Here is a 12,892-nt window from a genome sequence, read left to right as displayed (position 1 = left end):
CCAACATCAAAAAGCAGCCGGTATTTGACCCCCACAGGAGGGATCTGCTGGGATGGGCACAGCACAGGGTTCTCAGCAGGCTGATCAGGATACAGAAGAAAGGCTTCCTCAGAATCTGTGACTGATCTACAATGAACCCGAATCCTTTACCACAGGGCTTCTCATACCTTTTCACGTGTCCCCGCTTTTTCCTGAAAAAAAAAAAATTAATATAGCTTTAGGTATATGGACATATAAAATAGTCACACAAATAAAATCTTTACTGATAATAAATCAGAAATAAAGGTATCTAAAGCCGTTATTTAATGTTCTAGTTTCATCCCGTTACTGTGAGAAAAACAAGCAAAAAAAAACAAAACAAAACAAAACACGGCTTTAATACCCACACTTGAGGCAGAGGCAGGAGGATCTCTGTGTTTGATGCCAGCCTGGTCTCCAGAGCAAGTTCTAGGACAGCTACATAGAGAAACCATGCCTCAACAAAAGAGAATTAAAAAAAAAAAAAAAAGTAGTAGAAGAAAGGGTTTATTTCATCTTACACTTGAAGATCAAAGTTCATCACTGAGGGAGGTCAAGGCAGGACCTCAAGCCAGGAACCTGGAGCAGAAACATGAACAGAGCAGAAAACTTGGGATGAGTGCTGCCTACGGCTCCCTGACAGGGTCATATTAGCTAGCTTTCCTCTACAGCCCAGGACCACCTACCTATGCATATCCATCGCAGTGGGCGGGGCCCTCCTGCACTGACTCCTAATCAAGACAATCCCGCATAGATATGCCCACAGAGGATCTTATATGGGCAATTTCTAAATCAAGACTCTTCTCAAATATCTCTAGGCTATGTCAAGTTGGCAATTAAGGCTAACTGGGAGCCAGGCATGGTAGTGCATACCTTTGATCCTACCTCTAGGGAGGCAGAGGCAGGAGGGTCTCTGTGAGTTTGAGGCCAGCCTGATCTACATAAAGAGCTCCAGGCCAACGAGGCCTATAGAGAGATCCTGTATTTAAAAAAAAAAAATTACATAAAAAATTAAATCTCAGCTAAAAACGATGCCTCATCTTCAGTGTTCTTCAGTGTTCTTTGATACTTGATTTATAATCATCAATGCTGAGCATGCCGCTTCATAGAAATATGTGCTACAAAATGGCAGAAGTCTGCTCAGGACCATTTCAGAAATTGTTGAAAATTTGTCCCAACCCCACACCAAAATATGTTAAATGTTTGTTTGTTTTTAAGACATTCAAGTCAGCAACTCAAATAGCAATGTTTCCAAACCAAACCTTCTGACACAATACAATCTGAAGATACAGTGATTGGATACATGCCGAGGAACGGCAATGGGAACATATTAAATACGTCTGTTTTCCTCTACTGAACCCTTATGTTTAAGAGCAGAAAACTTGGGATGTTTAATAAAACACTGCATCTCATACACATAATCACCTTAAAAGGAGGCCTTCCTGGGAGCATTAGAGTGTCACCTAGTGTGATGGCATGCTAGCACCAAAGTACTTGTGTGTTCAGGACCAAGGCTGGGGTGAAGCCACATGATGTAACCTGGGCAGGTGCTACCAGAAGCACCTCAGATCCATCATGCATTTGATTTGGAATTAATTTCTGGCCAATGCTTCTTCATAAAATCTTTACTATTGCCAAAATTTGTTTTCCTTTTAAAATTGAACTCAGGGTTTAGAGGGAGGGTCTGTTTGCCACTGCACATGTTAAGATCAAAGGACAACATTTAAGAGTCCATTATTCTCCGCTTTCAGGAATTGAACTCAGATCCTTAGGTCATCAGCTTGTGTAGCAAGTACTTTTACTCACTGAGCCATCTTGCTGGCCCTTGTCAAAATTTCCAGGTTCTCCCACATTTAATTACATGACCCGCTATGTTACAACCCACCATGTAAGAGGCTGTGTTTCATACGAACTGTTCTTAAAAGCCTTGTAAACTGCTACATTACAAACTGTGGGCAGAAATCTTAACTAGAAGGGGAGAGGCTACCAAAAGAAATGAGGAATGAGTGACCTTTTCTGACAGTTTTGCTTGATCTGGAGTCAGAGTTAAACGCAAATGGAACTTGTTCTCTGTTTTTACAGGAACAACAGGGAATAAAGTGTCATTGGTATTTTGAACTGAAGGAGCTGCTGCTACTTCGGGGACATTTCCATGCATCCTTTATGCAGAAGGATGAGTGCTTTACGGTCAGCGGCTGCAGAGCCGGCCGCGTTTATGGGTGGCCTCTTTAGAACATGGCCTCTCAGCACTGGATACCGTCCTTCTGCAATGTGGGAGACTGAAATTTTCTGTGTCTCACACACAGTTCAGTAAAACTGTGATTCTAAGCCATAGAAATTCTGAGCTACCTCTGTCATGGTACTAAGATGGAATGTAGGGTTACCTGAAACCATTTTCTCTCTCTCTCTCTCTCTCTCTCTCTCTCTCTCTCTCTCTCTCTCTCTCTCTCTCTTTTTAGGAAGCATCTGGGGCAGCCTCTACATGATGTCGCTTCTCAGAACTGGAGGACCAACCACCCTACACTTCTGCAATGGAGAAGGCAGAAATGGACAGACAAATGCAACCACTTCTATTCTGTCATTAACCACTCTGTAGACATGTGTCGCCACCAGAAGGCGTGAACTGCACCAGGGGGTGGGGGAGAGTTCTCGTGCCCCCAGACCACTAGCACCTTTGGCTGCCCCCTAGGGAGAAGGCAGAGCCATGGCATCTTATAGCTGCTGTCTGGCCCTCTTGGTACTCGCCTGGCACTCCTCTGCCTATGGGCCCGACCAGCGAGCCCAAAAGAAGGGGGACATTATCCTTGGGGGTCTCTTTCCTATCCATTTTGGAGTAGCAGCCAAAGATCAAGATCTGAAGTCAAGACCAGAGTCCGTGGAGTGCATTAGGTAAGGCAGGCTGCACTGGGGGTCTGTCCATCTCTGGGTGGACGGAGAAAAGCTGCACCAGACACAAAGGAACATTAAAAACCTTTTCTCGCTTGGAAAACAATGGGTTATCATGCGGAGGTTATCATCCTCCCTTTTCTTTCTGTAAAGACATCTTTCTCCAAAAAAATAAAATGCCAAGGGTATCCATAGAAAACACCAGGCCTGCCTAGGGCCAATCATTTGGTGGCCAGAGAGCATCCTTGTCCACCTAGTGACAGCATCTGGCAGCATGATGCTCAATGCAAGACTAAGAAAGAGCTGAGCAGGGTGGTACATACTGCAATGCCAGCAATGAAGCTGGAGGATTGAGAGTTCCAGGTTACATAGCAGGACCCCGGCTCAGTAGCAGGACCCTGTTTCAAAAACACAGGCAAATAAAAAAGATAACAAGGGCTGGGGATTTCACCTAGTGGTACAGCCTTTTCTACAATGCACTTGAATTCTGTCCTCAACACTGCACAATGAATTAACGTATCCATTCATCAATTGAGTGATTAAAACTGTATAGAAGGAAGTCCGGTTTCGCTCTGGTAAACTTTCATGGTAAGTTTCCCTTGGACCCAGATGCTCCAGTGGACCCAAATGCTCCAGTGATCCCTAAAATATAGGCTGCTTCACCTTTTTCTGCTGTTCGCCTTTGATACAGGAATTTAGTTAAGAGAGAAACGGTGTAGCCACTGAGACTCAAGCAGGCACTTTCCAAATACAGCCTGCTGCATTTTGAAACTTTTTCCTTTAAAACATCTTTCTCATAAAAAGCAGAGCCTCCTTCCTCTATCCTCTTGCCCACACTACCCACCTTTGACCCTGTCACGCACAGAGAACGTACCTGGCATAGTTGGGACATCACAGGTTGTTAGGTATCTTGAGGCCTCCCAAAACATCTGAAGGCAGCTAATATGTCCGCCTAAATCTTTTCTGCTCCAAGTCCATAGTCTCCATTTTCCAGTCAGCTCCTCTTACACGTGATTTCTTTCAGGCCCTCACTGCTCTGTCCCCCATCTGTTGCTCTTTCCTTGACTGTGACCCTTTAGAATGTGGCTTCCAGCCACAGCTCTGTAGTAGGATGTGATTGCCACAGTGTCACCTCGATTAGCTGGGAGACACCTCAGAGGCCATGAGCTCACTCAGCTCCTCAGAGAGCAGCACTTTCCCTCCGCATCTTGTGGCTTCGAGAAGGGACCAGCATTTCACCTTGAGCTTCCTGGAAAATGAAGTGAAAGATCCACGTTATCCCAACAAAAGTGGATTTCTGTTCATGCCGTCAGGACAGCCAGTGACGTTTTCACATTTTTTCTCATGAATATGGAAAAAAAAAAAAATAAGTGCAAAATGGTATTAATATTGACTGTATCCTTCATATGACCCACATGGACAAACACTGTCTGAGTTGTTTCTTATGGAACAGACGTCAAAACAAACAATGGGCTTGCCCTGGAAATGTATTAAAGACAGCGAAATCAGAATAGCAATGGTCTTATTCAAAAACAACAACAACAAAAAAAAAAAAAAAAAAAACCAACTTAGTTACATTTTAAAAATAATTTTTTGTTTTTTGTTTTTTGTTTTTGTTTTTTCGAGACAGGGTTTCTCTGTGTAGCTTTGTGCCTTTCCTGGAACTCACTTGGTAGCCCAGGCTGGCCTTAAACTCACAGAGATCCAGGTGTGCGCCACCACCGTATCTCCTAATAATCTTACAAGTGTGAAAAAAGTAATTAAATAACAAAAGAAACGTGAAGTGACCAGGCAAATTTCACATTCAGGGTTAGACCAAGAACTCTGGAACCACAACCATCTGACCATCTGGTGGAATACAGTGAGTCAGATCTCTCCTCCTGTCGCTGAGTTTGAGTCGTGGGCCCATACACAAAGGAGGAGCCTGCCCCATGTAATGGTTTTTCCACTGGACCCCCATTCACTGAGGCACCACATTTATTCATCCTTGACCCTCCCAAGCCTGGGAGAAGGAAAACTGGCACCATTTCTTTGTTGACTTATTTGATTTTTATTTAAAATAATTTTCTTTAAAAAGCAGTAATTATCTTTTTTTAAAATAGGAATTATAAGTTAGCCCAAAGCATACAATTCTTTTGTTTTGTTTTTTGTTTGGTTTGGTTTGTTTTTTGTTTTGTTTTCAAGACAGGGTTTCTCTGTGCAACTATCCTGGCTGTCCTAGAACTCACTTTGTAGACCAGGCTGGCCTCAAACTCACAGAGATCCACCTATCTCTGCCTCCAGAGTGTTGGGATTGAAGGCTTTGTGTTACCTCTGCCCGATAAGCATTCGGTTCTTAAGGTGTCTCATACCCCATCTGTATGTGGTCTTTAAACACTTATTTATCTACAAAGAGTTGATTCCTTTCCTACGTTAGTCTCCAGGAATGTCACAGTCTAAATCTGTGACAAGTCTGCAAACATGGGCTTGTTTTTAGGCTAATATCCTGATCTTTTTACAGCCTCCTGGTGACTTTTTTTTTTTTTAAGGCAAAGACTTGCTATATAGCCTGAAACTCATGACCTTTCTGCTCTAACCTGCCACATGCTGCCACTCACATAGGCCTGCCTGCACCACCACACCCAGACACGCCTTCCCTTCACTAAAACCCTTCAGCCAGCTACCGCCAATTTTATGCTAGAGATTGCAGCTAAAAATTATTCAATTAAGCATCACAATAGTCCTTTCTGTCATTATCCCCTAATTCAAAGGGACACACTTGCTGGGAAATTTGCCTATCTTGTGACACCTTTAAAGCCAGCCTAATTGGAAAATGTCATCTTCTGTTTTTACACAGAGGATCCTGACCCTCAAAGGCACATCACAACACTGCAGGGTAATTCAAGCACAGTCAGGCAGCGCTCGTGCTAAGAGCTGATGAGGGTCTCCCACTACTTACTTCTGTGTCTTCCAGGTATAACTTCCGTGGATTTCGATGGTTACAAGCCATGATATTTGCCATAGAGGAGATAAACAGCAGCCCCGCCCTTCTTCCCAACATGACTCTGGGCTACAGGATATTCGACACCTGCAACACCGTCTCCAAGGCCTTGGAAGCCACCCTGAGCTTTGTTGCCCAGAACAAAATCGACTCTTTGAACCTGGATGAGTTCTGCAACTGCTCAGAACACATCCCTTCGACTATTGCAGTGGTGGGAGCAACTGGCTCGGGTGTCTCCACGGCAGTAGCCAACCTGCTGGGGCTCTTCTACATCCCCCAGGTACTGACGCCTTCCTTTCTAAGACATATTTTTTATTATTTTTAAGTGTGTATGTGTATGTGTGCGTGTGTGCATGCACGGGCGTGCATGCATGCTCACAAGTGTCTGTGCATGTGTGAAGGTATGAGCATGCATGCCAGTGCCTTCAGAGACCAGAGGCATCAGATCTCCTGGAACTGGAGTTTCAGGTGGTTGTCAGCCACCCAACATAGGTGCTGGGAATCAAACTAAGGTTCTCTCAAAGAACAGTACAACCATTTAACCACTGAGCCATCCTTCCAGTCCAACTGGCATCTCTGTAGCTGGGCACCAGAAGCAGAGGGGAGGAGAAGCAGGTTTGGAGGGTCATGTGTTAGCAATGTCCTCTCTGGCTTTCCCCGGGCACAAAGGTAGTCACAGCAGTGTAACATGGCGCCAGAAGTCACTGAGACCTTCTCTGCTCCTCCAGTACTCTTCTAAATATAACTTGCATGTATACAACTTGATCTTTTTTTCCCACTGTTATTTCCCCAGTTCATTCCTTTAGAAATTGAAGTTCTATTTTTACCAAAAAGAGTAAGGACCTATGATGTGAGTCTCACTGTTCAAACCAAAAATATCCGCCCCTAATTCTGTTCCCTCGATGTTTCTTCTTCCCTATCGTCAACTTTAGCTCAGAGGGAAATAAAGCATGTTTCCCCATAAAACACAAGTGTAATCACTGTCCCACACATTCTGAAATGGAGCATACTCTAATTCCCCCAACAAATATTTACAGAGTGTATATGAACAAACAGTCTCCATCCTGCAGGAACTCAGCCTGGGTAGGAGGTAGGTGCCTTTTCAAATACCAATCATTCACCAAAGCAATTATTTTATAAGCATTGATTCAAAGTTGTATTCCTCCTCTACCATACCAAATGACAGCCAGCTCTACATGCCACTTTATTACCTGATTTTCCCCTTTAGCGCTATGGCCCATTAAGCCAACCTTTCTTGGAATTAATAACTACAGATCTATTACATCACTTTATTGTGGTAAGAATTGCAAGAAGCTTAAATGTCCATGGATAAGAAAAGAGCTTCAGCTTGGTTGTGGTATAGCATTCAATTGAAAATTAAATTAAAGATCAGACTTGGATTTTTTTTTTGGTGTTTAATATTTGAAATTCAATATTAAATTCATATGAATAAATTCCCATTTCTCTTCTTGCAAAGGGGGTCAGCTTCTTTGCTGACAGCCTCAACCCTTTTGCAGACATGGAACAACACAGGCATTCTTGTCATTGTGGAGGGAACCCTTACTTTCAGGAAGTAAAGTAGTTCCCCATACAAAAGCCTTGCCTTTGCCATTTTTGTACCAAAATGCCTTTACCCGGTCCCCACCAGACATGCTGGGCATGTTTAAATATGTGCAGCATTATTTCAAATGCACCAGGATCATAAGTTGTTATCCCATAGCCAAGTGGTAGAAGATGGAAATGGCAACAGATAAGAGAGAGAGAGAGAGAGAGAGAGAGAGAGAGAGAGAGAGAGAGAGAGAGAGAGAGAGAGAGAGAGAGAGAGAGAGAGAGAGAGAAGGAAAGGAAAGATGAGAAGGGTAGAGCTTCATTTCTGCATGGCTGGAACGAAAGACAAGGGTATGAATGATGGAGGGGTAGGAAGACTGCAGTGGGCTGCGGGTAGTGACGCACACACTGTGAGTTTGAGACCAGCTGGCTCTACGTAGTGAGTTCCAGTGCTACCTACAGAGTGATACTCTGTCTCAAAACAACAACAACAAATCCCATAGTGATTATCAGTCAAATTATTGTGTTCATCTTCATCAGGAGTTCTTTGCTGCAGCTTCAAGTTAAAATCACTCAGGGAGCTTTAAAAAAAAATCCCTCTGCCTGCGTCCATCCCGCAGACATCATGGTTAAAGAGGCTAGGATACAGCCTATCTGGAACTTTGATTCTTCCCCAGAGAGTGACATTGCAGAGCAAGGAAGCGGTGCTCTGTGGTAGGGCCACATGCCCGGCACTGTTACTTACGTCGGTCATGCCATCAAGAGGCTGTAACAAAAAAGACCTGCTGGAAGAAACTGGTCAGAACAGGTCACTGAATTATCCACGTGGTTTTCCCCTCTGTCAAGAAAAGTTGGATGTGTTTTTAAGGCCTTTTCTTTGAAGGAAGGACATTGAGTGGCATTTATTTGACTTTATATGTGGTCAAAATTATATTAAATACATTAAGAGAATATTTCCATGAGAGATAGTTTGGGTTTTAATTTGTATCCCTTTATGAATATTTTTGTTCCATTTTTTTCAAAAGAAAATAAAGAAATGACCAATGAGGGGCAGATATTAGAGATGGTAAATTTTGTCCTTGCAAAACCCTAACTCTGAAGCCAGTTGTTTAGATCTACAAAGCTTTCAAAAATTAATAACGTGGGTGTGATGGTGATCTGACTAGGACATCTGTCACCCGATTGATCACCAGGGTTGAATCAGCTGATCGGGCTGGCTAGGCAGATGTCCCCTTCCTCCCTCTCCACTCCATATACATTCTTCCTGAAGCTGTTCACATGGTCAAGGAGGACCCTCCCTGAGTAGAGGAGGACCAGTCAGTCAGGGGTGGGGGTTATGTATACAAGTAGCTGTGCTCCCGGCCTAGAACCTCCAAAGAGGCTCTCAAAAACTAATAACATGTATACAAACCATTCCCTCTAGTGACCTAGATCCTGAAACTTTGCGGGAGCAGGAGGGGATTATTCGGATTTAAAAAGTTGTCAGTTTCATATTACAGCTCCTAAGATCAAAACCCTGCCAGAGAAGCTATACTTGCCTTTGGCAAATTTGGTTGAGTCTTTCCTAGGCCAGTATCTTTGACATTTTTCATATATAGACTCTTAATCGATGAAAAGAAGCCTACTGGAAATGTTTATTTTAAAACATTGCCCAAACAAAGCTAGTTAGTAAGAAGTATCTGAAAAGTGTTCCTGTGGGTCTCTTCCACCTGTTTTCCGGAGAAGCTTGAGCATGCTGTAGGAAACTAGTGAACAAACCCAGTCAAATGCTACTTCACTTCCCAGAAGGACTCTGTGAAGGGGACAGCTGCCCTGTTCATCAGAAGAAATGCTCTAATAACTCAGGACTCCCTAGCTGGTGGGCTGCGATGACACCCAGGGTGCTCATAGGGGCCCAAGCAGAGGTGTTGATCCTCAGCATCTTTGAGGCAGGGACTGTGGCCTGGGGAGAAGAGACTCATGGTTAGCCAGCTCTTCATTGACAATCTTCTTCTTCTTTTTTTTTTTTTTTTCTGAGACAGTGATTCTCTGCACAACAGCTCTGACTGTCCTGGAACTCACTCTACAGACCAGGCTGGCCCAGGCTGGCCTCGAACTCACAGACATTCATCTGCCTCTGCCTCCCAGAGTGCTGGGATTAAAGACCACCACCACCCAGCTCAACCACAATATTTTTCTAAAAGGTTACAGAGCTCTGTCCTACCTAATGGTATCTAAGCTCTTTCCAAGCAGTGATCTCTGAACATCACAGAATTTCTTTCCTTGATGGACACCCACAAACAAATACAGACCTGCCTACAGTGCAGCGTGGAGCCCATCAATGACATGTCTTCTCAGGGTTTCCTTTTCAGCCTCTCTAATGTTTTTGAGATTCAAATCAGAGCCTAGGCAGGAGGCTCAGTCCTCACCTGCAGCTGAACAAAGGGCTTTGTATGGTGGTTGAACCACTGAGAAGTCAGAGGAAAGGGTGTTTTTCTGATGACATTTGGTGATGTTCATTATTGTTATTGAAATTTGGGGGCAACTGAGCTTACATCCTGAGCTTGATTGATTTACCTGAGCCTAAAGGCTAAAGAGCTCTCAGAATTTCCCATAATTGGTGTTAATTTCTTCTAAAGAGCAGGGACAAGTAGGAGAGGAATGCGGGAAATAACTGGGAAACGAGAAGAAAAAAAAAATGAGCGAGTAGGAGAAAGGACTTCTTTGGGGGTCCTCTGAAGAGTCTCAAGTTTATAACCATAGGGAAGCTGATTCTCCCAGAGGAGGGTTATGTACAAAGCATTCACAACAGTGGGGGTTGCTGTAATGTTCAGATCAAAACCTGGGCCCAAAACCATGCAGTCCTGGAGCATACCTTTAATCCCAGCACTTGAGAGGCAGAGCCAGACAGATGTCTGTGAGTTCGAGGCCAGCCTGGTCTACAGAGCGAGATCCTGGACAGGCACCAAAACTACACAGAGAAACCCTGTCTTGGAAAAACAAAAACAAAAACAAACAACAACAACAAAAATCCTGGGCCCAACAGGCAAAGCATGTGCCAAGTGAACACAGAGATCTAGTGTAACCAAAGAGGTGTTTCAGAGGAAGCTAGAAGGCATGGGGATGGGGGACTCCTTGAAGAGATCAGCACATTTCACTATGGAGGGGTTAAGACCCGGTTTTGAAGGCATTATCATGAAGAATCATGCCCTGGGAACTAACAGGTACTTGGGGGTTCACGCTGGGGTGGAACTATCTGATTTTTCTCAGACGTCCATCCTGCCCACATTAAGCTCCTTTGATAAGAGACATTAAGGTAAGCCTTGAGACTCAGCTAGAACCTCATTTACGCACTCATTCTTAGTTCTCGACTTTCCCCAGGTGAGTTACGCCTCCTCCAGCAGGCTCCTCAGCAACAAGAACCAGTACAAATCCTTCCTCCGCACCATCCCCAACGATGAACACCAGGCCACCGCCATGGCGGACATTATCGAGTATTTCCGCTGGAACTGGGTGGGCACCATTGCCGCTGATGATGACTATGGCCGGCCGGGCATTGAGAAATTCCGAGAGGAAGCAGAAGAGAGGGACATTTGCATTGACTTCAGTGAGCTCATCTCCCAATACTCTGATGAGGAAGAGATCCAGCAGGTGGTAGAAGTGATCCAGAACTCCACAGCCAAGGTCATTGTCGTTTTCTCCAGCGGCCCAGACCTAGAGCCCCTCATCAAGGAGATTGTGCGGCGCAACATCACAGGCAGGATCTGGCTGGCCAGTGAGGCCTGGGCCAGCTCCTCCTTGATTGCTATGCCTGAATACTTCCATGTGGTCGGGGGCACCATTGGGTTCGGTCTGAAGGCCGGGCAGATCCCAGGCTTCCGAGAATTCCTGCAGAAAGTCCATCCCAGGAAGTCTGTCCACAATGGTTTTGCCAAAGAGTTTTGGGAAGAAACATTTAACTGCCACCTGCAAGAAGGCACTAAAGGACCTTTACCTGTGGACACATTCATAAGAAGTCATGAGGAAGGTGGTAATAGATTAAGCAATAGCTCCACTGCCTTCCGACCACCCTGCACAGGGGACGAGAACATCAGCAGTGTGGAGACCCCTTACATGGATTACGAACATTTACGGATATCCTACAACGTGTACTTAGCCGTCTACTCCATTGCCCATGCCCTGCAAGATATATATACTTGTTTACCTGGAAGAGGGCTTTTCACCAATGGGTCCTGTGCAGACATCAAGAAGGTGGAGGCCTGGCAGGTAAGTCTCTCACATATCTAGCAGTTCTCTGTGTGATAAAGCAGAATTGGGCTGACCCAGCAAAGAAATATAATTATTTCCTTTGGTGTCACTGTGACTCAAAGTACCTGAGACACCAACTTAAAGGAGAATTTGTCCGGCCTCATGGATTCCAAAGGTTTAGTCTACGGGACATCTGGTCCCATGTTCTTGGGAAGGGCACCATAGCCATCATAGGCATAAAAGCACTGTTCCCTTCCTGACCAACCAGGAAGCAATAACAAGGACCTTCTAGCATTCATTTCCTCCTCCTCCCCACTTCCGTCCCCTCAGGTAGTGGGATGGTGCCAGCATCAGGATGAGTCTCTCCTCCTCAGCTAATCCTCTCTAAAGGCACCTTCATGGACACACTCAGGGGTATGCCTTCATCTCCCAGGTGACTCTAGGTCAGCTAATACAGGGACAAGTACAACCAGAGTGGTCATAAAAACTGCAATATCAAAATGATCACAAAGTAGAGCTTTGATTCATGAAAACTTACCAAACATCTGAGAAACTGACTTCTATTAAACTGATGTTTGATGAACTGTTGCTAGAAAGCTACAGCTCAACTCATCATTAATCCGATGTCCAGAGCACCGAAAGCATCACTACTAAAGGTTCTCAAGTGTCTGGGAATTTATTTAGCATGGCTTGCATAACCTGCCTTGTGAATTCTCCCTTGTGAACAACCAGCATTTGTTCAATACCTGTTCTATTCCATACGCTATTAAGAAGGAAAGCCGTGCTGTGTTCAGACACTACCCTTGTTATTATGTCACTGGCCTGTGCTGGACTGGCCAGCTGGCCAGCTAAGCACAAGCTTGGGACACAAAGGTATGGAAGGCGTGGCAAACCTCAAAAGGTTTCAAAAGGGAAACCAGCCCAAACTACAGGAAACTCAGGACTTAAGTGGAGGTCTTACAGGTATTTTACAGGGTAGTCATTTAGTTGTCTTGAAGTTTTGAATTACACATGGAAGTGATATCACCAATGTCTGTCATCTCATGAACTTCCGAAGGAAACAATCGGGTCTTAATGATATCCTACATGGCTGCTTCTGTCCTGCATGTGATCTTTGGTCTTTCATTCGGACTCTGTTTTACACTCTTTGTATGTTTTTTTTTTCTCAGTTCCAGATTTTATCAGAGAGACTTCATGAGAATGGAAGGGGGTGTCCCCTGACTTGGAATCAAA

The 12,892-nt window shown here is 44.4% G+C and overlaps 1 protein-coding gene and 1 long non-coding RNA gene across 2 annotated transcripts in view; one reads left to right on the top strand and one right to left on the bottom strand.

The window, feature by feature from the left end:
* The window catches only part of Casr (calcium sensing receptor), a 70,835-nt gene that overhangs the window by 40,436 nt on the left and 17,507 nt on the right, over positions 1-12,892 (top strand). Inside the window, exons 2-4 of the mRNA XM_036204028.1 lie at positions 2,478-2,907; positions 5,858-6,164; positions 10,793-11,677. Of these exons, the coding sequence (XP_036059921.1) occupies positions 2,723-2,907; positions 5,858-6,164; positions 10,793-11,677 (1,377 nt within the window). The 5' untranslated portion in view covers positions 2,478-2,722. The remainder of the gene's footprint in view (positions 1-2,477; positions 2,908-5,857; positions 6,165-10,792; positions 11,678-12,892) is intronic.
* The window catches only part of LOC118594182, a 28,991-nt gene continuing 19,883 nt past the window's right edge, over positions 3,785-12,892 (bottom strand). Inside the window, exons 2-3 of the long non-coding RNA XR_004946329.1 lie at positions 11,616-11,705; positions 3,785-4,153 (exon numbers count right to left, since the gene is read on the bottom strand). This is a non-coding gene — a long non-coding RNA (uncharacterized LOC118594182). The remainder of the gene's footprint in view (positions 4,154-11,615; positions 11,706-12,892) is intronic.

Source organism: Onychomys torridus, chromosome 12 (assembly GCF_903995425.1).
Source record: "Onychomys torridus chromosome 12, mOncTor1.1, whole genome shotgun sequence".
NCBI lineage: Eukaryota > Metazoa > Chordata > Mammalia > Rodentia > Cricetidae > Onychomys > Onychomys torridus.
Note: the sequence above shows the minus strand (reverse complement) of the source record. Positions and strands in the feature narration are given on the sequence as shown.